Below are 22,793 nucleotides of genomic sequence, written 5' to 3'. Positions count from 1 at the left end.
AGTTGTTACATTGAGATATATTACCTCTAATCTCATAGACCTGGATTTAAATGGCCATGAGTCATCAGCTGTGAGTCATAAAAGTCAACAATACTACCAATGCAAATTCACTGATAAAACATAATCGCTGTGCGTTATCACTATTAAACACCAGCGCTATAGCATAATTCTGTTATAGTGTTACATTGATACATTACGAAAAATATGGGCTAGGTAATGAAAATATTCTCCATATTCTGTTTACATTGTGAAGCAATGTGAACAGTTCATATAGGAAAGAGCTACATTTGATCAACTGTTTCAATCTTATGTTTCGCTCTACTGAAACTCTACCTCCCGTGGTCATGTGCTGTGTCCCCGTGGCAAGAACCTGTGTTAGTTCAGCTCTGTCAGCTCAGGATCAAATGGGCACCACACACAACAAAATCCTAATCATTAGTTTCAAAGTCAGTGTCAGATCTTCCAGAAGAAAGTGTTCCTGGTTACTCTTGTGTAGTTTTGTGATGTTGTTATGTTATGAAACTGCATCCACATTTTATTTGTCCTGTTTGAATCTGGGTGCACACTGCCTTTCAGTGCACCAATCCATTGTGAATGAATACATCAATATGTCAATGCTCCATATGTTTTCACAATGCGCTAATTCATTTCTTATTTCTCATTGTAAAATACCTGCTGTATCATGATGAGTGCTTTACAAAGTAGCCCCACCTTCAAACTGCTGCTCGGTCATTTCAACGGACAATCAAATATTGCTGTGGGTGGTGACTTTCTATAAAAAAACGGAACGAATGTCATGTTTAGACAGAGTTGAGAGTTTGGAACATCGGAGAGCGTGCAGAAATATTGCGGCGGGCATTTCAAAGCTGAGAAACCATGGTTAAAGCCAAGACTTGGATTCTAAAGAAACACTTTGAGGGATTTCCCAAGGAGAGCAACTTTGAGCTGAAAGTGGTGGACCTGCCGGAACCAAAGAATGGAGGTAAACAGGTCAAAACAACAACCCTGAAGTTTGAATTTTGACCTTACGGTTCACTTTTCTTAATGTTTGAAAATGGTTGTATTTCAGAGGTGCTGGTAGAGGCATTGTTCCTTAGCCTGGATCCTTATCAGAGGTACTGTTCTGGATTAATATTCATGTTACTGGTGCCCCTTACATATCTGCATGATATACTGAACCCATATATATATATATATTTATATATATTGTGTGTGTAATGTGTTCATTTAAGCATTTTTGAGCATTTGAGCATGTAAGCATTTGCACAACTGGTCATTTTCTCAGTATAGTAAAAAAAAGGAAAAAAAAACAACTCAAAGGAATGAATAAATCACTGATTTCCCTTATTTATTCATCCAGGGCTCTGAGTAGAACATTACTGAAAGAAGGAGACGTTCAGTATGGAGGTCAAGTGGGCAAGTAAGGAAAAAAAACCAAACAAAAACATATATATATATTCTTTTTAACACCCTATACATTCATTGATTCTTTATTGCTTGTGAATCTCGACGAACTCTAGTCGGGCTCCACGACTCCCCCCCCCCCCTCCCCCTGGTATGTTTAGTTTTAACCTGCAACAAAACACCTTCATCTCCTAACCAATGTTTAATGATAAATTGATGAGTTACGTCAGGAGTTTTTATTGCCATTTATTGCAACTATAAAACATGCTGAAGCCCGAAGGAAACACAACATTATAACCGTCGAGCCGTCATAAAACTATTTAGTACAATACAGAATGGGCTCCAACCCCAGTCTGATGGCGGAAATACAATCTCACGGTGGCCTTGATGTCGCGTCATGTAATGACATTGGCTGATTGAATTACACAGAACATAGTATATCCACACAGGGGTCTCAAGGCCAACATCTTAAGATCAAATAGTCATATCAGTGCAGACACACTCACTGTATTTCTGTTCTTTGTGCTCCAGGGTGATCCAGAGTAAAAACAAGGCCTTCCCTGTCGGATGCCATGTATTTGTACACAGCGGATGGAGGACTCGCACCCTGTCTGATGGATCAGACCTCACCAAACTCCCATCCAATTGGCCAAAGGATATTCCCCTCTCTCTGGCTCTGGGAGTTATTGGCATGCCGGGGTAATTTAAAAAACTTTGCCAGAATTCAATTCCTTCAAATAAGACAAGTCATTTCATTTTGATTTATGGCCGGTTATGTCAAATGTTTACTCCTTTAACTCTTGCCATGTATCTCGCCCCTGACTTTTCACAATATATCTGGTGATTTTTATGAAACATTTCATAGTCTCCCTTGTTAGTTCAATATCTAAACTGTCTTTCAAGTCAGACTGTAGGAACAGACTTATTGAATTAGGACAACAGAAGACAGACCCAGGAAATCAGGAAAACGCTTCCTCATGTGTCCTACAGGTTGACCGCTCTGTACGGTTTAGAGGAAGTTCTCCAGATCAAAGCTGGTGAAACGGTCCTGGTCAGTGCAGCGGCCGGAGCGGTTGGAGCAGTGGTTGGTCAGATCTGTAAAATCAAAGGCTGTAAGGTGGTTGGGTCAGCTGGGAGTGATGCTAAGGTGGCCTACCTGAAAGAGCTGGGCTTTGACGTGGCCTTTAACTACAAAACCGTCTCATCACTGGAGGAGGCTCTCAAGACTGCCTCTCCTGATGGATACGACTGCTACTTTGAGAACGTAAGTGATATTTCAGTTTTGTGAATGAATGTCATTAATGTTGTGTACATTGGCATTGCTTAGCTTTGCTTTTCTCTGAATTGCAGGTGGCTGGTCCCTTCTACACTCTTGCACTCTCTCAGATGAAGAAAGAGGGACGTATTGCTCTTTGTGGAGCTATATCTCTCTACAATGACACCACTCCTCAGACATGTAGGTTTATCTTCAACATGTAGGAAAAAATTGGTGTCTTTCAAATAATTTGAGACAATCTTTAATAACCCTAACAAAACTTTTGAAAGATTTCTTGTTTTACTGTAAATTGGGTGCAGTGCAGTGGCTTACCAGCTGGGTGTGCTATATTACTGTGTTCACACCACTTTCTGTAAACTGTGAATCAATCAAATGAGTCATTTGTTCCTAGACATTAAGAGAGATTGTGGGTGTATGTGTGTGCTCTTTCAGGTTCCTACCCACATATGACCATGATAACTAATCACCTGAAAATGGAGGGCTTCACTGTGTGGAAATGGAAGCACAAAGACGAAGAGTCTCTCCAGAGACTGCTGACTTGGATGAAAGAGGCGAGTCAAGAAACAAAAGAGCCACGTTCATGTATCTAGCTTCTCACCGAAGCGTCGTTACACAGTAGTGAGAATAAATCACAGCTGTAATTGGTAGAAAAATGGTCTCCAGTGGCACTTTCATGGCGTAAAATTGACAGATAAAAGTGTTTCGAAGAATCTTCGGGAAGATATTAACCACTCTCTCTCTCTCTCTCTCTTCTTCTGATTGGCAGGGAAAACTGAAAGCCAAAGAGTCTGTGACTGTTGGCTTTGAGAAGACGCCTGCTGCTTTCCTTCGTATGCTAAAGGGTCAGGACATGGGGAAAGCCATTGTTAAAGTGTGACAGACATAATAAACAAACGCCATAGATAATTGACATTCGCAAATCCTCTTAGATGCGCCTTGAATTTTTTTTTAAGAGACTTAAATTTCAAAGAAACACTTCCTGTTCCTGTTATACTTGAAGTAATTTCATCTAAAATTCTGTTATGGAGAAAAAAAAACCATGTTCAACTTGAACACATAATCATAAAAATCTGGTTCTTTTAGCTTGATCAATTTTTGTGCATTAGGTCTGAAACATTCACTAAGTGATGATGATGATGATGATGATGATGATGATGATAAAATAAAAAGCTTGATATGTCTGGATTGTGAAAGTTGTGTGTTAATTTTTTCATGAAACAGCAAATCATAGCAATTTTTATATCATAACAATCTCGGAATCTTGGTTAAATATATAGCGAATCAATTAAAATGAACTATAAATTAACATGAAACACAAATTTCTTATTGGACAGCATGTGACAACACCATTTCCAAACTATAATATTAAACTGCTATTCCATTCTGCAGTCATGAGCTTTTTCATGTTTTTTTTTATAGTCAAACGTGTCACCCCTATTTCATGAGTCATTTCCCTATGGGCTGCTGCTTATCATATTGAGAACAGACTGTATTTAAACTGTATGTTTATAGAACATATTTTTTAACGTTTAATTTTCATATAGGTGCAAGTCCTGTATTCTGGATGAGTTAATTGTGTCTGTAAAACAGTTTGCCTGCCATTCCCACCACACAGTCACATATTCTGACAAAAGAGACATTAATAGCCAGACAGTTAAAGAGAGATGTTTCTGAAATGGTGCTTCATGGAACTAAAAATTCAGTAGTGTCAAGCCATATTTAAGCAGAGTCTCATATTGTTTATAAATATTGAAAAAACAGAAAGTCTAATAACCGCAGTGAGACCTGTGTTTGGATTTTTGGTCAAGCTCGTTCCCAGTGGGTGTTGGACTCTGCCAGGGCTGTACCTTGTCTCCAATTCCGTTCGCGATTTTCACTTACAGGATTTCAAGGTGCAGTTGTGGGGTGGAGGGTGTCCAGCATGGTGGCCTCGGGATTGCGTCTCTGCTCTTTGCAGATGATGTGGTTCTGTTGGCCTGATCAAGCTGTGACCTCCAGCAAGCACTGGAGCGGTTTGCAGCTGAGTGCGAAGCGGTCCGGATGTGGATCGGCACCTTCAAGTCCTAGGCCATGGTTGTATGCCGGAAAAAGGTGGTTTGCCCCCTCTGAGTTGGGAGTGGAGTTCAAATATCTCAGGGTCTTGTTTAAAATGGAGCAGGAGATCGACAGGCGGACTGGGGGGGGCACTGGCAGCCATGCAGTTGTTGCACCGTCATGGTGAAGAGAGAGTTGAGGCAGAAGCTCTCAATTTACCAGTCAATCTTTGTTCCGACCCTCACCTATGGTCACGAGCTCTGGGTAGTGACCAAAGGAATGAGATTGCAGATACAAGCAGTGGAAATGAGTTTCCTCTGCAGGGTGGCTGGGTGCACCCTCATGGATAGGGTGAGGAGCTCAGACATTCGGAAGGCGCTCAGAGTAAAGCTGCTGCTCCCGCGCATTAAAAGGAGCCTGTTGAGGCATGTAGTTAGGGTGCCTCCGGGGCACCTCCCTGTGGAGGTGTTCTGGGCATGACCAACTGGGAGGAGACCCTGGGGAAGACCCAGGACACGCTGGGGGATTATATATCGCGGCTGGCCTGCGAATGTCTTGCGATCCCCCAGGAGGAGCTGGTGGATGTGGCTGGAGACAGGAACGTCTGTGCTGTCTTGCTCAGCCTGTTACCAACACAACCCGGCCCTGGATACGTGGCAGAAAATGATGACGATGATGATGATGAGGAGGATGACGATGATGATGAGAAAATCTAATAGCTCTAAATGTGTGAATCTAACCAATTGGCCAGATGTAGTGTGTGTATCTTCAGTGATGAAGAACCAAGCAAAGAGACGTGATGCAGTGAGAAATGTGTTTGTGTGTGTGTTTAAATTGACACTGCTCCTTTAAGAAGAATCAGCAACTGCAGAGTAGCTAAGGGAGGCGGAGTTACACGATACGAATCGCAAGAAGCGAAACTTAACTGAAGAATTGAACTGGTGATTATCGACTGAATGAAAAGACAGTTACATATCTTAACTCCTTAACTTTTAACACTTCAGAGAGACAGAGCAGTCATCACTAACGCAAAGGTGAGCAGTGTGTATGCATAGGCATGCATGTCCCAGAAATAGAAAGAGAAAGAGAGAGAGAGAGAAAGAGAGAGAGAGAAAGTGTTTCCCTAACTGTTGTCTTTGGTCTATACAGATTGTGCAGTACAGCCCTCATCTTAAACAGATTTGTAACAAGAAGAAGAAGGGGATCACTACATAAAGCAAAACTAGGATCTTTAGGGCTCTTGTGTACTTTGAAACTGCTTTATAATTGTTGCAATGTTGTGAAATAAGCCAATCTTGTTTTTTCTGTGTCCAGACATGGCTTCCTCCAGCAGTCTCCTGTCTGAGGAACAGTTACAGTGTTCTATCTGTCTGGATGTGTTCACTGATCCTGTCACTACTCCATGTGGACACAACTTCTGTATGACCTGTATCAAAGGATTCTGGGACAAGAGTGACTGGTGCCAGTGCCCACTGTGTAAAAGGAGTTTTGAAAAGAGACCAGATCTCTTTGTCAATACAATGTTTGCTGATTTAACTGTTCAGTTCAGGAAATCATTTCAGGTGAAGGCCATCAGTACCCTACAGATACCTGCTGTTAAAACCAGAGACGTTTCATGTGACATCTGCACAGAGGAGAAACGTGTTGCTCTGAAGTCCTGTCTGGTGTGTCTGACCTCTTACTGTGAGACTCACCTGGAGCCTCATCAGAGAGTCCCAGCCTTGAAGAGACACAAACTGATTGATCCTGTGAAGAATCTGGAGGATTATATCTGTAAGAAACATGAGAGACCCCTGGAGCTGTTCTGTAGAGATGATCAGACATGTGTGTGTCAGTTCTGTACTGAGGGAGAGCACAGAACTCACAACACTGTTCCCATAGAGGAGGAGAGTGGAGAGAGAAAGGTGAGAAAAAATTTTGTCAGTTAGCTTAGACGAACGCTGGCTTGAAAGTCGAAACTGAAAATTGAAGCACATTGTAAATCAATGTAAAGCACATTGTTCATAATGCAATCAATATAGATTGGTCGAGGGATTCTACGACAGGGTATCACTCAACAGGAGATTAAGAACTCCTTGTGAATGTCAGACATGGCTCTCAACTTCTTTGCTGGTGGAAAAGACCAAATCATAACTCTTTTTTTTTTTTTTTTTTTGCAAAGCAACATGTTACTTGTTACTGAAGAAATTTTGAACATTAGATGACACACATAATACTGTAAACATTGAAGGAGGGAACAAAGCTGCATGATGTATGGTTGAAAACTTTGAAATTACCTGCAGCTCCCTGTTTTTGGAACTTTTTTTTTTTTTTTTTACACACACGTTGGGTGTTTTGAGGTTCAGGCTTGTTTCAGGCTTGTTGGCCAGCCCACTGCAACACAATAACCTACCTGTTTACCTCCATTAGTCATTTTTTGACAACTGCCAGCGATCAATCAGTATTACATGCAGTTACAGGTAGCTTGATAAAACGTGTTGAAGCATATTGACACGGTACTTCCGTTGCGTAAAAGCAAGCGTAAATAAATTCTGTCCCTTGCAGGACGAAAAGCCTTCTGACTGAAGGTTCTCCATTCCTATACCATCCGTAGACTATAGCTATCAATTTGAAAAGGACGGATTAAATCTCCATTTTCAGTCAATGGCATGAGCTGCTGTCACAGCGGTGCGTTCAAGTAATTAACTTAATTCAGAGAAAACTCAAAAGCAGTTGAAGAATTTGAAGAATGGCACACCGACTTGCCCCTACCGTTCTGAACTTTATTCAGAACCTTAACCGTGATGTAGAGCTGAACAGGAATCAATACGTCGACCAAACCAAATCAGTGGGTTACAGGAAATGAAGCGGACTCTGTGTATATTTCTTGATATTTACATAAATCTAGATTTCCTAACCAGATATGTTTGTGCTAAGAAACAAAACTCTGCTGTTCATATGTTCTGATTTTGATCTGTTACCTATATGGAGTTGTATAAGAGGGGTCAGGCTGGCCTCCTCAATGTCAATGGGCTGGACTCCGCTGCCAAAAGGGCAGAGTGGGGTTAAAGAGAATCTCTCTTTTTTCTGCAAGAATACACAAAACAAACAAAGGAAATGTTATCACACACTTAATATTCTACTATAACAATTTCTTGTACTCTTTTGACACCATGGTCTTGTTTCATTTCTTGTCTTCACAGTCTCAGATAGGGAAGATACAGACTGAAGTCCAGCAGATGATCGAGAACAGACTGGAGAAGATTGAAAAGATCAGACACTTGGTAGAGACCACTAAAGTGAGTGAAACACAAAGCAAGATTACTCAGAGAGCCTGATAACAATAATCTCACTGTGTTTGTCATTAGTGTTGCTTTGGGAGGTGAAATATTGTGGATGTTCAGTCAATGGGTTTTGAGAACAGGTTATATTTTTTTAACCCTTTAGAAAACCACAGAAAAAGAGAAAGCAGATGTTGTTGAGATCTTCAGTGCTCTTATGAGATCCATTGAGAGAGTCCAGGCTGAGCTGCTCCAGGTGATGGAGGAGAGACAGAAAACAGCAGAGAAGGAGGCTGAAGGAGTCATTAAAGAACTGGAGCAGGAAATCAGTGATTTAAAGAAGAAAGACATTGAGCTGGAGCAGCTGTCACACACTGAGGACCTCCTCCACCTCCTACAGGTGAGTGTCCCCCTCTCTGCTCAATGACAATGTAGCACATGACAGGACAAGACTCCCCATGCTGAGAGATTTCTCCTCTCCTGCTGTACTGTAGATTTACCCATCTGTGTGCCGCCCCCCACACACCAAGAGGTGGACTGACATCAGTATTAAGACTGCTGTGAGTGTGGACGCTCTGAGGAGAACTGTGACTCAACAACAGATAGCATTACATGAGGAAGTGGAGAAAATTCCAGAAATAAGTGAGTTACTTATCTATTTCAATGATGATAGATTAGAGAGAGAAAAATAATGCACAATGAAACTTCTGATATCATATTGCATCTTTGAATATTACCGAACATTTTAAAAATGACCATAATAAAGTAGCACTGATGTTCCGTGTGTAGTAACTCCAAGTCCTCCAAGGGTTTTAGTTCATGCTGGTAATGACACACATGTGCCTGCCTGGTGGAAGTATTATCTTTACAAAAACGGGTAAAATGACATTGAGTGTCTTGTCTTTCCAGAAATGAGGAGGATGAAAATGCATGCAGGTACAGTATGATCTGTGCTGTTTTATCATACTAACACTCTAAATTGTATTCCAAATGTAATATGTTTACATTTTGCTATGTATTGATGAAAAATGACAATTACTTTTAAACACCAAACTACTCACCACTATCATAATCTTAGTCATCTTTACTGACTTCAGTTAAATTAAGCATAATTGTCAAATTATGTGTAATACATCTTTTCTTGTATTTTCTTGTATCTCTTAGTGGATGTGACTTTGGATCCTGATACAGCTCATCCTAAACTCATCCTGTCTGATGATGGGAAAGAAGTTACAGATGGAGACACACGACAGAATCTCCCTGACAACCCAGGGAGGTTTGATTACTGTGTCTGTGTCCTGGGAAAGGAGGGGTTCTCCTCAGGGAGATTTTACTATGAGGTGCAGGTCAGTGGGAAGACTAAATGGGATTTAGGAGTGGCCAGAGAGACCATTAACAGAAAGGGAAGTATTACACCGAACCCTAAGAATGGATACTGGACTGTGTGGTTCAGGAATGGGAATGAGTATAAAGCTCTTGCTATTCCCTCTGTCCCCCTCTCTCTGAAACACAAACCCCAGAAGGTGGGGGTGTTTGTGGATTATGAGGAGGGTCTGGTCTCCTTTTATGATGTGGGGGCTGGTTCTCATATCTATTCTTTCACTGGTCAGTCTTTCACTGGGAAACTCTATCCATTCTTCAGTCCCGGTACTAATGACGGAGGAAAAAATTCAGCTCCACTGATTATCACTCCTGTCAGTCAGAATGTATGAGATTTCACTGTGTTACTGGTCTTGAATGTTTTGAAAATGCTGAAAAGATCATAATGACACTCATAAGGAGGTTTATTAAATATACCATTTGAAAAATTTGTTCAGAAGACAGGAGGAACATTTTTATCTGGAAGTTTATTTTCTTTCTTGCGGGAAACACTTATAACAGCAGAACAAAATGTAAATAGATTTGACATTTTTTCTTCTCTACTTTTTTTCAAGTTATACTTGTGATGATTAGAACAGAAGACCCAAGTGCAGAGCTCTGGTACTTTAATAAATCAGTTCAACAAATCCAAACCAGAATCCCCAGGAATAGTCAAAAACACAAGCCAGGGTCAAAAATCTAATGGAGAGCCATCAGGAATCCGCACAAACAATCCAAGATTGAAAGACAATGAGCAGGGTCAAAAAGGCAGGCAAAATGGGCGTGGCTGAACAGAGGATTGGCTGGAATCAGGTCTGACAATACTTTACTTTACCCTTTTGAACGATGTCTTTTTCTCCAACCGTCGAGATCAGACTGAGCTAAAACCCTGTCCGTTAATCAGTGCATAAGAACATGAGAATGCAGGTGACCGAGCAGCCATTATGGCTCCCTGTTTCATGCTCAGTGCTGGGTGAAGCTACTGATGAGAGTCCTAATGAAGGACTGTTTTGCTGTATTGTTCAAAAGAAACACATCAAGGAATTTGTGTGTGTGTGTGTGTGGGGGGGGGGGGGTTTTGCTATGAAAATGAAGAAAAATAAAGCAATGAATTCAGTGAATGAACAGTATGGATTTGAATTTATTAATATTAGTGACCTTTCATTGAAAGCAATGAGTCCATGTCAGTCACTCATGTCTAGTAACATAAAACTGTGTAAATTATTTTGTTCATCCCTCTGATCAAATGTTTGTGCTGTAACCAACATAAGAGAAGCCCCGGAGTTTGCCCTCCATAGAACACCCTTGGAATTGTCCTAAACCCCCCCCCCCCCCCAATGTGGTGCCCCTGTCTACTCCTCTGGATGGTCCCCCTGCATGACCCCCTTTCTGCACATGTGATGGCACCTGGTCTTGGTGACCACAGACAAAATAAGGCACAAGGCACCAAGGGCTTGTATTAAGTCTCTTAATTAATCGTAGGTGTGTTTTGGGTGTGACATGCAATAAACCAATCAGAGTGTCAGCTCCCATTCCCTTTAAAAAGCTACCTGCACTGGCACCTTGACGGATTGCCATTACAATGGCGGACTTGGGTACCTGGACGAAAAGAGTGATTCTCCGATTCACTGCATCTGACATCTCCCAATCCTCTGTCCAATCAGGTACTCCATTTTTCAATGAAACAACTGTGACATTACTTTAGACCAGGTTTTTGCTGGTTTAAGTGTAGAGGCTTTCAGCTGCATTTGAAATAGCAACGACACCAGCGATGCGCCTGACAATGCCTCATTTAAAAAAGACCAACCGCCCAAATGGGCTAAAGTTCATCTGCTATTTAAACAACGCTGGATGGGAAAATGACAACTGCGGCGGTCTGAAACTAGCAAAGACACATGCGTTTCGGTTTGTGCCAGGTGCAAGATAGAGCCCTTGATGTGAGGTAGGGATGATTTTTTTCAACAAGAAGACAAAACAATGGATATACATTTTGACTTAAATCAAAGTTTTAATGGAAAAGATTTAATTTACATGATGAATATGGTTCAAAGTGATTTTTTAACAAGGCTGAAATGCAATAATAAATGATTATTGCACAGCAGCAGAATGATTCTAAATGAATTTAAAAACAACAACAAACCCCCCCACAGCCTTAATTTCACCCCAAATGAATCAAGTCCCACAAAGAAAATATATCATTAAGCTACAACCTCAAATAAATGCAAATAATCTTGATTTTGAGAAAACTGTATGCTGCTTGAGAGAAGGTGAATATTGAGAGATATGGAATATGATATTTGTCCAGAGGTGGACAAAGTACACAACCCCATTACTTGAGTCAAAGTATAGATATTCCTGGTCAAATATTACTCCAATACAAGTAAAAGTTGTTCAGTTCAATTTTTACTTGAGTTGAAGCACTGGAGTACATGCTGTTAAAAATACTTAAGTATTCAAAAGTATGTTTTCTATTTAATGTCAACGCATTGTTGTATTCTTGCCACAATGCATTTACAGAGCTTAATGACTCTGAAACAACCTACTGAATGCACTTACTTGTTTGTAGAAACTGTAGAATAAAAAGCGTGTGGAATATACTACAAAGTCTGTAGAGACACAGTTGAATCGAATGCTTCCTCTATAAAAGACAGTGTATAGCTTCAGTTAAACAGGCCCTAGGTGAACTCAGATTAGCCTTAAAAAGATAAACACGTCATAATGTTGTAGTCTAGGTTAATTTTACGTCTACCACATAACATTGCCTGAAATGTGAAACAGCTGGATGACCGTCGTTACTGCCTCATTCCCGCTCCCCCCTCGTCTTATTATCTGACAAGATTAAAACATATATTTTTGAAAGGACTTTTGTCAGTAAAGTTAACTCGGCATTTTTGCTATTAGTATGCATCAACAGTGGATTCACACAGGACCCGGTGTTATGTCCCAAATGGTTTCCAAGCTAACGGGTTTGCGTACACCTTCACACGCTGTGTTAACGGTAGCAGCCGTGGTCTGCCTCTGTCACCAGATACGTCACACATTCGCTAACATATTAATCGCGATTTTCAAGTCTGCGGCGAATATGACTGTAAGTGAGCAGTGAACACTACATCACAGCCACCTACGAAAAAAAGTTAGGCGAACACAGCACACGACCACGTACGGGAAGCAGTTAATCTGAAAAGCAGTTGATTTAAAAAAATCACAGACATGGATTTAAGATATGGTCATGGGTGCTCAGTTGAGGGACCCTTATCTTTATAATCTTTATCTGCCATAGTAGTAGCCATCAGGAAAACCGCCAAGTTCAACTGTTAAAAATGCAGCACGCACTTGACTGACAGCATTGGAGTAGTTTATTGTGATTGTTTTTTTGTTTTTTTTTTCCCCTGTGACGAACATAATATGGCCCATCGGTTTTTAGAGGAGAAAATTCTGTCCGCTGACTTCAAAGCTATGCTTCAACGTAAGAGTAACGAGAGCCTTCACAGAAATGTAGCAGAATGAAAAGTGCAATATTTGTCTTTCAAATGTAGTGAAGAGTAAAAGTCATAGGTTTCCAAAAACAACAACAACAACATTCAAGTATAGTATAGATACTCAAAAAATGTACTTTAGTTCAGTACTCAAGTAAATATACTTCGTTTCTGCCCACCCCTGTATTTGTCACACATTTGTCTCTTCTGACGGTGAATTTGAAGTTAGAAGTCAAGCTCAGTCGATCTCCACTTATCTGCTCAGTCTTCTACAATGAAATACAGAATAAAAATGTCAGAATGTTTAATCACCACACACACACACACACACACACACAAACACACACTCTTACCTTCATAGTTACTGCAGATAAAGTTGAGTCTCTCAGTCTCAGGCAGGCTGACCCACTGTTTCCCTCCTCCAGACTCCACTGCTCCTGTTCTGACCGCTCTCTCACACTCCTCCACCCCTGTTCTGTTCCCTGGAGCCCAGTTCTCGTAGCAGTGAGATTCTCCACTCACCCAAAACCAGAAGCCCAGAGTGCAGCTGTGACGTAAGCCCAGCCACACATGAGCAGTGGAGGCCTTTTCAACCCTCTTCATCACCCACTTCTGAATCTTCTCTGAGTGAACTGAGACCAGGTCCACATGATGCTCTCTGCAGTAATTCAGAGCTTCACTCCAGGTCAGAGTGTCATTGATCAGGACCAATTCATCTGGAAACAAGGCAGAAATGAGACATGGATAGTGTATTTACAATAATGTGAAATAAGCAGTCATCTTTTGAAACGCAGCATTATTTTATATTGAAACTTTCAAAATTATAACTTGGCAAATTCATTTTACAGCTAACAACAGAACTCACTCACTCTCATAGCAGACAAATGTATCTGTCTTGTCACAAGGCCAGTTCCCCCATTGTTCCTTGTTATTGTCAGTCACCCACATAACACTACAGTTCTCACGTTGAATATTATCAGGTTGATGTTCAGCCCAGTTCCTGAACATAGACCCACTCCGATCTGACCACACCCAGGAGCGTCTGAACAGACCAATCCAGACAGGGTTTGTATCCTGTACCTGATTCTTTATCATGCTATTCTCACTCTGGTTCCTTACACTGACCAGGTCTGTGTGTTTCTCCCTGCAGTATCTCTGAGCTTCTCTCCAGGTTTTTGGTTCGTCAATGAATACGTATTTCACGCCGGTGGCCTTGTTCTCTGTAATACAAATATTTTGCTGATTAGTCTTGAAATCTGTCCACTGAAATGAGAAAAAAAGGTACGAAAACAAACATATCAGACTTTGAAATGTACTTGCAGATTTCTCCACAAATTTGAAGATGTTGTCTTAATATCCCACTCCCGTGATTACAGGCTGAGCTCATAATAACCAGAAGTAGCAAATCACAGAAAATACCAAAAAAAGAAATCATCAGACAGAACTCAGATCTCAGGTTAACTGAGCAGGTTAACTGAAACACATGGCTATGGGTGTTGTTAGTTATTAGGGGAGGCAGGTTGTGGCCAGACTGGGAGAGACTAAACAGAGAGCTGACTGGAGGCACGTTTAATATTAAGCCCTATTTTTCAAATCCTGGTCTGCTTTCAATACTTTAAATCTTAAATGCTTGCAAAAATGTCATGTCGTATTTTCATGTCGCTCAAATCCTTATATGCGTGTTTAAAACTACTGAACAGTTTGGACTGAAATGAACTGAAAGCACTTACTATATTCATTTCGGCAGAATATCTCTAAAAATTCTCTAAAAACAATATCCATAAAGCTAAACTTATAAAAGTACATTTTCACGTGTGTCCTCATATTCACTCGATCATTAGACAACAGAACACAATAAGACATTTTATATATATATCATGTCATATATCATTGACTATATGTTATAAGCTCTGTTAAGAAGGCACTTTGATTACTGTGAATATCACTGGAGGCACAAGAAATAGAATAGAATAGAATACAAACAATATAATAGAATACAATAGAATAGAATAAGTCATTACCATCATAACAAACAAATGCATGAGAAACTTCACACTTCTTGTCATTCCATTTTCCATCTCGTAACATCTCTACACAGTCCTCTTTACGACCTCGGTTATTGGGCTCCCCGTTATCCCAGTTACTGAAGTTTGTCTCTCTACAGAAATGTGTGCCTGTCAATGACCATAACCATTTCTCAGAGTCTCCTTGCCTCAGTCCAATCCAAACGTGACCATGTGCCAGGTGACTGTTTTGTGTGTCTACGGCTTTAATCAGCTCGTCTGTGTCCTCTTCACTGTCGAGGGTGGCCAGGTCAGTGTAGTGCTCTCTGCAGTATGTCTGTGCTTCAGTCCAGGTCTTTAACTCATTCACAAAGTGATACTGACGGGGAACACATGCAGACAGCTTGAGCAGTCCTGTGAGACAAAGTCATTAGTATAGTTGTCATCAGATGTACATGCAAAACATTCTTGTGGAAGATTTGTGCTTGCACACACACACACACACACACACACACACACATACACACACACACACACACACAGACACACACACTGACCTGAGAAAAGGAGTATGAAATGCAGAATGTGACTCATCTTTGATGGTTCTAAAATAACAGACAGATCCAGTTTAGTACTGTCATTAAAATGACCATACAAACGCTGAAGATATGACAGATAAAAGCATCTGTATTCCCTTCGTAGCATGTTTTCCATGTCACTTAATGAAGGATCAGTGGCTGTCCTACGATTTCACTCTGCGTGGCTGTTCACCTCTTAATTTGCATTTTTGTTCTAAATATTAAATACTGCGATTTATTTTTAATTCTGTGAGACAGATCTTACTGGCTGGCAGTAATATGATTTTTTTAAATATGATTTGAGAACAGATCCCACCTGTGTGTGAAGTTTGCGTTGTAGTCTGTGAGTCTCTCTGTTCAGCTGCTTCCCTCTCTATGTCCTCATTGCTTCAGATTCATGTGTCTGAATGTCCTCTCTTTTTACTACCTTCTGCACCTTACTGTACAAACACAGTATTCATCGTTCTTCTATGGAAATGATTTTGATATTTTTTCCTGGTGGACATGATCCAAAAATTCCCCCGTTCCTTACTTTGCATGAAGGCTAGAAGTGGCTGTTTGTTACACACAGACACACACACACACACACACACATGTCCCAAAACATTTACATCAGTACCTCTATTCCTCTCTCCCTCCCTTTTCCCTTCGTTCCTTCCCCCTTCCTTCGTGTCTCTCTCTCTCTCTCTCTCTCTCTCTCTCTCTCTCTCTCTCTCTCTCTATGTATGTGATTGCAGAGAACACAAATATACTCTCTGTCTCTCCAAACATACACACCAACACATGAACATACCCACTGAACACACACACACACACACACACACACACACAAACACAAAAGCAAAAACACACTCTGATGTAAAGGCTTGAATAATAACTTTTCCAATCAAAAACAAGCAAACATACAACACAAATAAGCTTTGAGTCCCAAGGCCCTTCACGATGTGGTAACCCCATCCATCCGACTGCTTATCCCTGATATAATCATCATCATTTAATCTGCTGCATTCAAGCACTGAATATTTACTTGTTGCAATCTTTCAGTAGTAATTAGGATAGCACATCAGTACAATAAATTCAGTATACAGATTAGATAATCAGATCTACCTACAGACATGCATAGATATGCATGCGTATAACTTTGGTTCTAAATGGTTTTAACGTTGTCTTGCTGTTCTGTTACAGAGGAAGGACAAAAATCCGGCATCAGATTTTTGACTGTCAAAGGGAACATTTAGCAATACAGTATATGTATCAAATAATAAAAGAAACATGAAACATGCACCAGCGTATCATAAACCAACACTGAATCGGTTTTAAATGCTTGGACCCTTAAAAAGAAATCTTATGAGTTTAGGTGGTTTTGAACACTCATTGGAAATGGTTTCAAGACTGAAAATTTACATTGGAACATTATGTCCGTCCTTTCTCGTGAGTACGGTGAAGCCGTATTTGATGTAGGTAAACTGATATTTTCAAAACTTATTGCTGGGCTTAACGCCAGTCTTTTTAGCTGCTGCAATGTCTTTGATCTCGTTCTCTGGGATTTGTCTTTTCAAAAGAAAATGCATCCATTTCAGTTGTTAACTAGGCCTTGTCTTAAAAACAATGTCAGCTAACTTTGTTGACTGACTGAACACCATTCTCAGTGCACTTGAGCAAAGTGAACTGAAATGTGCTATTCCTAGATTCCTGCATCATAGCTAACTACTGACTGGCATGGACGCTACCAATGCCACATGTTCATATGTTAATAAAAATGTTCATATACTATTACTGCAGTAGGCAATAGTATGACATAAGCAAAATGTTGACCCCCCCAAAAGTTATTGTCCATATGGTCACGAGTGCAGACAGTTCATCACCAGTAGGTGGAGCAGTGACATCACAACACTGAAGCGGAAGAGAAAGTGCCGAGATGAGTTTTCTTCATTCGTCGTTTCTTTAGGCATCTTCACCGGTCGTTTGCCGGCCTGACTCCCCCGGCCGAACTGACCGCTCTGATAATCATCCAACTGATAATCATCCAACAATAACCTTTTTTTTACTATTAACTGCATAATTTCCCTTGATTACAAAACAAGAGAGAAAGAGAGAGAGAGAGAGAGAGAGAGAGAGAGAGAGAGACGACTGTGTTGAGATCTTCACCGGTATTCTGTCAGGTGAGTGTCTCTCTCTCTGCTCAATGACAATGCAGCACATGACAGGACAAGACTCCCCATGCTGAGGGATTTCTCCTCTCTCCTGCTGTACTGTAGATTTACCCATCTGTATGCAGCCCTCCACACACCAAGAGGTGGACTGACACATGCATATTCAGATTATAGCCTATTAAGAGGGGTTATTCTTGTTGCTCATAGTACAGTAGTGGGTGGATCAGTGACATCACAGAGCTGCAGTGTAAGAAAAAAAGGTGTAAAGGTCAATAGAAATATCAGGAACCATCTTTACTGCTGTTTAGAGATCTGACTCGTCCAGCTGCACTAACAGTTCTGTTCCCAATATCAGTTTATTTTCCACGGGGAAGAAAAGCATTGAAGATCTCAGGTAAGATTACATATTGCAAAACTCCATGTTAGATCTATAAAGAGGTTCACTATTTTCCAACAAAATGTTAATAACACAAGTAATTTAAACATAAACGATACCTTTTCATGACTGTAAGAGACTGGACTTCAGATCTCAATCTGAACAGGAAGCAAAAAGCCATGTTCACATTACCATCAGAATGGACAAAACTTAACTAGACGAACTATTCACTACAGTAAACGCAGGAACATAGAAATGTTCTCCAAAGTATGTATATGTGTGTGTGACTTTGTGGCAGGCAAATGGAAATGAAAGCTGAGGTGTTGTAGGTCCTGATGTTGTCCCAACCAGTGAAAAAGGAGTCTCAGATGGTGGGGGTGTTTGTACGTTATAATGACAATCTAATACATCATTCCTGAAATCTGTGAAATCTGTGGACTATTGCACACCAGACAATGTCCTCCTTCCTACTGACATTATAAACTTAATTTGTCATATGATGTGTTGCTTTGCTTTGGCGCCAATGGGTGTTGTTTTTCACATGCCCTAGTTTAATGCCATAAAACAATGCCAGTGATTGTTATTGTTAGTTCAGCTCCTCTCTAACGTATGCAAGGTACAAATTACACCTGCCTAACTCATCATGATTGCTCACACAGATATAGAATGTAATACTATGATTTTATTCTGAGTTGTTTCTTAGTTTTGAACCTAAATGCAGCAAAGTTGAGTGTTCATCCAGATGAAAAATCATACAGTCACTAAGGTCGTGTGTCATATATAACTTGAGATCATGTGTTATTAGCACAAGTGGAAATAGTAAACTACAAAACTGCGGAGGAAAAACTACTCCCCATGGTGAAAAACATGTTAAAAACCAGGAAGTGCACTTGCAAAAGCGCATTTGTGTTGATTAATTTGTTACTTAGGACGCTGAAACAGTCACACATGCTTCAAATGTGTGTAAACATACTGTGAAAACCCCTTTTGTGTTGGCGTGATTCAAATTCCCGTGACTACACCACAGCAACACACTTATAGTTCCACTCCAGAGGTACTGTAAATAAAATCGTTGCTCTTTTTTTTCCGTACATTCCTAAATCCTTATGACATTAATGGAGCAGTACTGAATCTGATGACATTACATGTTTTTTTTTTTTGTTTTTTTTTACATTCTATGGAAGAAAAATGGTTTTTGTTGAGGAAATCCTTGTCTGAAATGACTATTTTTCCAATACACAGTCACACAAATACACAGAGATGATTCTAATTACTTGTTATCCAACCAAAAAACCTTAATGCTTTATAGGGCTTAAATGCCCTAACGTTTAAGTTCATGAACTTTCTCGTTAACATTATTGTGTTCTCTGCTTCCAGCCATGGCTTCCTCCAGCAGTCTCCTGTCTGAAAAGCAGTTCCAGTGTTCTATCTGTCTGGATGTGTTCACCGATCCAGTCACTACTCCATGTGGACACAATTTCTGCATGACCTGTATCAAAACATACTGGAAGCACACTTCACACTACCGCTGTCCAATGTGTAAAGAAAAATTTCACAAAAGACCCGAACTGAAGATCAATACAACATTGAGAGATGTTGTAGATGATTTTAAGAGGAAAAGTTACATGAACAAGCCTGAGGTGCCTTGTGATGTTTGCACTGGCCAGAGATTAAGGGCAGTTAAATCCTGTCTGGTGTGTCTGACCTCTTACTGTGAGACTCACCTGGAGCCTCATCAGAGAGTCCCAGCCTTGAAGAAACACAAACTGATCAACCCCATGATGACCCTAGAGGATTATATCTGTAAGAAACATGAGAGACCCCTGGAGCTGTTCTGTAGAGATGATCAGACATGTGTGTGTCAGTTCTGTACTGAAGGAAAGCACAGAACTCACAACACTGTTCCCATAGAGGAGGAGAGTGAGAGGAGGAAGGTGAGAGTGAGTTCTGACATGGAACGACTGACATGGAACTGAAGGGTTCCTGATTTGAATCAGCAGTGAGAAACTGTAAAATGAATCAGCAGCAACTGAGGCTTTGCATATTCAAAAATGTAAAGGAGAAATGGCCGTCAATGGATGTTGGCTGTTTAATAGTTAAACAAAAACAGTGGATGTGATGGTCTGATAACTGAATAATTCTGTGATTACTTTGAAAAAGTTGTCTGTTGCTCTGTGATTTCACAGAATTTTGGACACTGGTTTGCAAAAGAACACAGATTTTTGGCTAGCAAATCAAATCAAAGGAATTGCGATGAGGCCCTCAGATTAAGAATTTAAATAATCTGAGTTCATTCTGTGATCTCATGATATAACATCAGAACTGCCAAACATATTTTGACCTATTTTTAAACGTGTGGTTTGATGTCTCACAGATCTCATGTGAATGATTGTTCTACTAAGAAATTGATTAAAGAAGCATCCAATACTGCATAAACCCACGTGAAATGCTTCAATACATGATTATCATGGATAGAAATTAGTGCTAATACAGAAAGCATTTGTTAGAAAGGACATAATCTTGATAAATTTGGTCACTTACAAATGCAAAACACACATCTATTATGAGGTGGTTTTGCTGTGTTTTCTAGTTTGAAGATCTCCTTTACTGGTGCCGTATTCAATTATTCCCCCTCTGTTCACAGGCTCGTCTGAGGGAAGTACAGACAGAAGTGAAGAAGATGATCCAGCACAGACTGAAAAAGGCTGAGGAGATCAGACAGTCAACTGAGCTAAACAAAGTGCGTTCCTCCTTGTTTGTGCGTAGATAAAAGACATAAAGGTATCCAACATCCTTCACAATCCAGAGACGCTCTCGTTTTCATAAGTGGGATGACCAGCTATGTAACCATCTGTGTACCTGTAACTCATCAGTCCAATGGGAAATTGGTGGGTCCTTACCCTGTCCCATCTCAATACAGATACAGTGATACTCGCTTACACTCTTTAGAGTAAAACAGTAGATGAGTCTACTGAAAGTCCCCCGTTTGCTGAAGGGAACTTTAAAAGCTACGGCTTTAAATCTCAGAATCACTCAGGGAAGGGAAAGACTACAGATTCTAAGTCACTTTGACATATGTGCTGAACATATGACGTTTCCCATTCCGTAGAAAAACACAGAGAAAGAGAAAGCCGAGGTTGTAGAGATCTTCGCTGCTCTTGTGAGGTCGATTGAGAGAGTCAAGGCCGAGCTGCTTGAGGTGATGGAGGAGAAGCAGAAAACAGCAGAGAAGGAGGCTGAAGGAGTCATTAAAAAACTGCACCAGGAGATCACTGAATTAAAGAGGAGAGACACTGAGCTGGAGCAGCTCTCACACACTGAGGAGCATCTCCACCTCCTACAGGTGAGTGTCCCTCTCTCTGCTCAATGACAATGCAGCACACGATAGGACAAGACTCCCCATGCTGAGGGATTTCTCCTCTCTCCTGCTGTACTGTAGATTTACCCATCTGTGTGCAGCCCTCCACACACCAAGGACTGGACTGACATCAGTATTAAGACTGCTGTGTGTGGACACTCTGAGGAGATCTCTGACTCAGCTGGAGGAATCATTCAATAAGACAGTGGAGAAGATAACAGAGATAGGTAAGACTTTAGAGACATACTTTACTTCAAAATGTTTTCCTGTGATTGTGGAACTTACACAGCAGCAATAAACTCTGTGCTAATAGGTGACACAGACAAGTTCCTCAGTATGAAACACGGTGTAACTGGAATTATTTTGTATCTTCATCTTCTCCTTCTCATCCACTGTTATAGTAACAAGTAGGTGTGACCTGACTTATGTATTGTATTTATAAAAGTAAATGGATAACTTTATGTATCTTCTTCTCTCAGAACTGAAGAACATTCAGCAGTATGCAGGTAGTGTATGTTTTCTTATGTCAACACACATAATTTACTCTCATATAAATTGCTCTGAATCGATGTATAATTTTGGAATTGTTCACCGATCACTTTTGAATAAAACATCTTTTACTTACTGATCTCTCAGTGGATGTGACTCTGGATCCTGATACCGCCAGTCTCTTCCTCGTCCTGTCTGATGATGGGAAACAAGTGAGTTGTGGAAACACGGGACTTAATCTCCCTGACAACCCAGAGAGGTTTGACACATGTCCCAGTGCCTTGGGAAAAGAGGGGTTCTCTTCAGGGAGGTTTTACTATGAGGTGCAGGTCAGTGAGAAGACTGAGTGGGATTTGGGAGTGGCTAAAAAGTACATCAGCAAGAAAGGTAAAATTATAATGTGCCCTGAGAATGGATTCTGGACGGTGTGTCTGAGGAATGGGAGCGAGTTTAAAGCTCTTGAGAGTCCTCCTGTCCCCCTCTCACTGAAACAGAGGCCCCAGAGGGTGGGGGTGTTTGTGGATTATGAGGAGGGTCTGGTCTCCTTTTATGACGTGGAGGCCAGGTCTCAGATTTACTCTTTCACTTGTCAGTATTTCTCTGGACCACTCTATCCATACTTCAGTCCCTGTACTAATGATGGAGGAAAAAACTCAGCCAAAATGATCATCACTCCCATCACTACCACTGGATGACTTTTCATCATATTACTATTTTTGGGATGTCTGAAAATATTGAAAAGATCATGACAGTACTCAAGATGAACCTACTTTAGAGGACAGTAAAGGAGAATTTTATCTAAAATGTTTTAGTAATAACAGAAAATAGGAATAAAATGTAAACAGTGTAAATATTGTTCTTTTTCTGATTTACTCATTTGTACACTGAAATCTTGATTTTGGACACAATTCTTTTTTAATGTGGTCTTTGTCTGTAACTATACTGGTGAGACTGATCCAGAATATTGGTACTGCAAACGATGCATAATGTCATGAGAACCCGGAGAATCAGCCACACGCCTGGTTTC

At 40.5% G+C, this 22,793-nt stretch overlaps 2 protein-coding genes and 2 pseudogenes across 2 annotated transcripts; 3 read left to right on the top strand and 1 right to left on the bottom strand.

The window, feature by feature from the left end:
- Window positions 1-876: 876 nt before the first annotated feature.
- LOC115817368 (prostaglandin reductase 1-like) lies at window positions 877-3,557 on the top strand. Its single transcript, XM_030780662.1, has 8 exons — window positions 877-982; window positions 1,070-1,115; window positions 1,361-1,420; window positions 1,936-2,103; window positions 2,395-2,668; window positions 2,755-2,860; window positions 3,113-3,231; window positions 3,447-3,557. The coding sequence occupies exons 1-8, from the start codon at window positions 877-879 to the stop codon at window positions 3,555-3,557; spliced, it is 990 nt and encodes a 329-aa protein (XP_030636522.1).
- Window positions 3,558-5,723: 2,166 nt separating this feature from the next.
- On the top strand, window positions 5,724-9,823 carry LOC115817629 (E3 ubiquitin-protein ligase TRIM39-like; annotated as a pseudogene).
- Window positions 9,824-13,070: 3,247 nt separating this feature from the next.
- Window positions 13,071-15,406, bottom strand: LOC115816357 (macrophage mannose receptor 1-like). Its single transcript, XM_030779314.1, has 5 exons — window positions 15,370-15,406; window positions 14,831-15,226; window positions 13,679-14,029; window positions 13,163-13,525; window positions 13,071-13,078 (listed from the first exon to the last, which is right to left on the bottom strand). The coding sequence occupies exons 1-5, from the start codon at window positions 15,404-15,406 to the stop codon at window positions 13,071-13,073; spliced, it is 1,155 nt and encodes a 384-aa protein (XP_030635174.1).
- Window positions 15,407-19,298: 3,892 nt separating this feature from the next.
- On the top strand, window positions 19,299-22,461 carry LOC115817630 (E3 ubiquitin-protein ligase TRIM39-like; annotated as a pseudogene).
- The last annotated feature ends 332 nt before the right edge of the window (window positions 22,462-22,793 follow it).

Source organism: Chanos chanos, chromosome 7 (assembly GCF_902362185.1).
Source record: "Chanos chanos chromosome 7, fChaCha1.1, whole genome shotgun sequence".
NCBI classification, from domain to species: Eukaryota; Metazoa; Chordata; class Actinopteri; order Gonorynchiformes; family Chanidae; genus Chanos; species Chanos chanos.
Note: the sequence above shows the minus strand (reverse complement) of the source record. Positions and strands in the feature narration are given on the sequence as shown.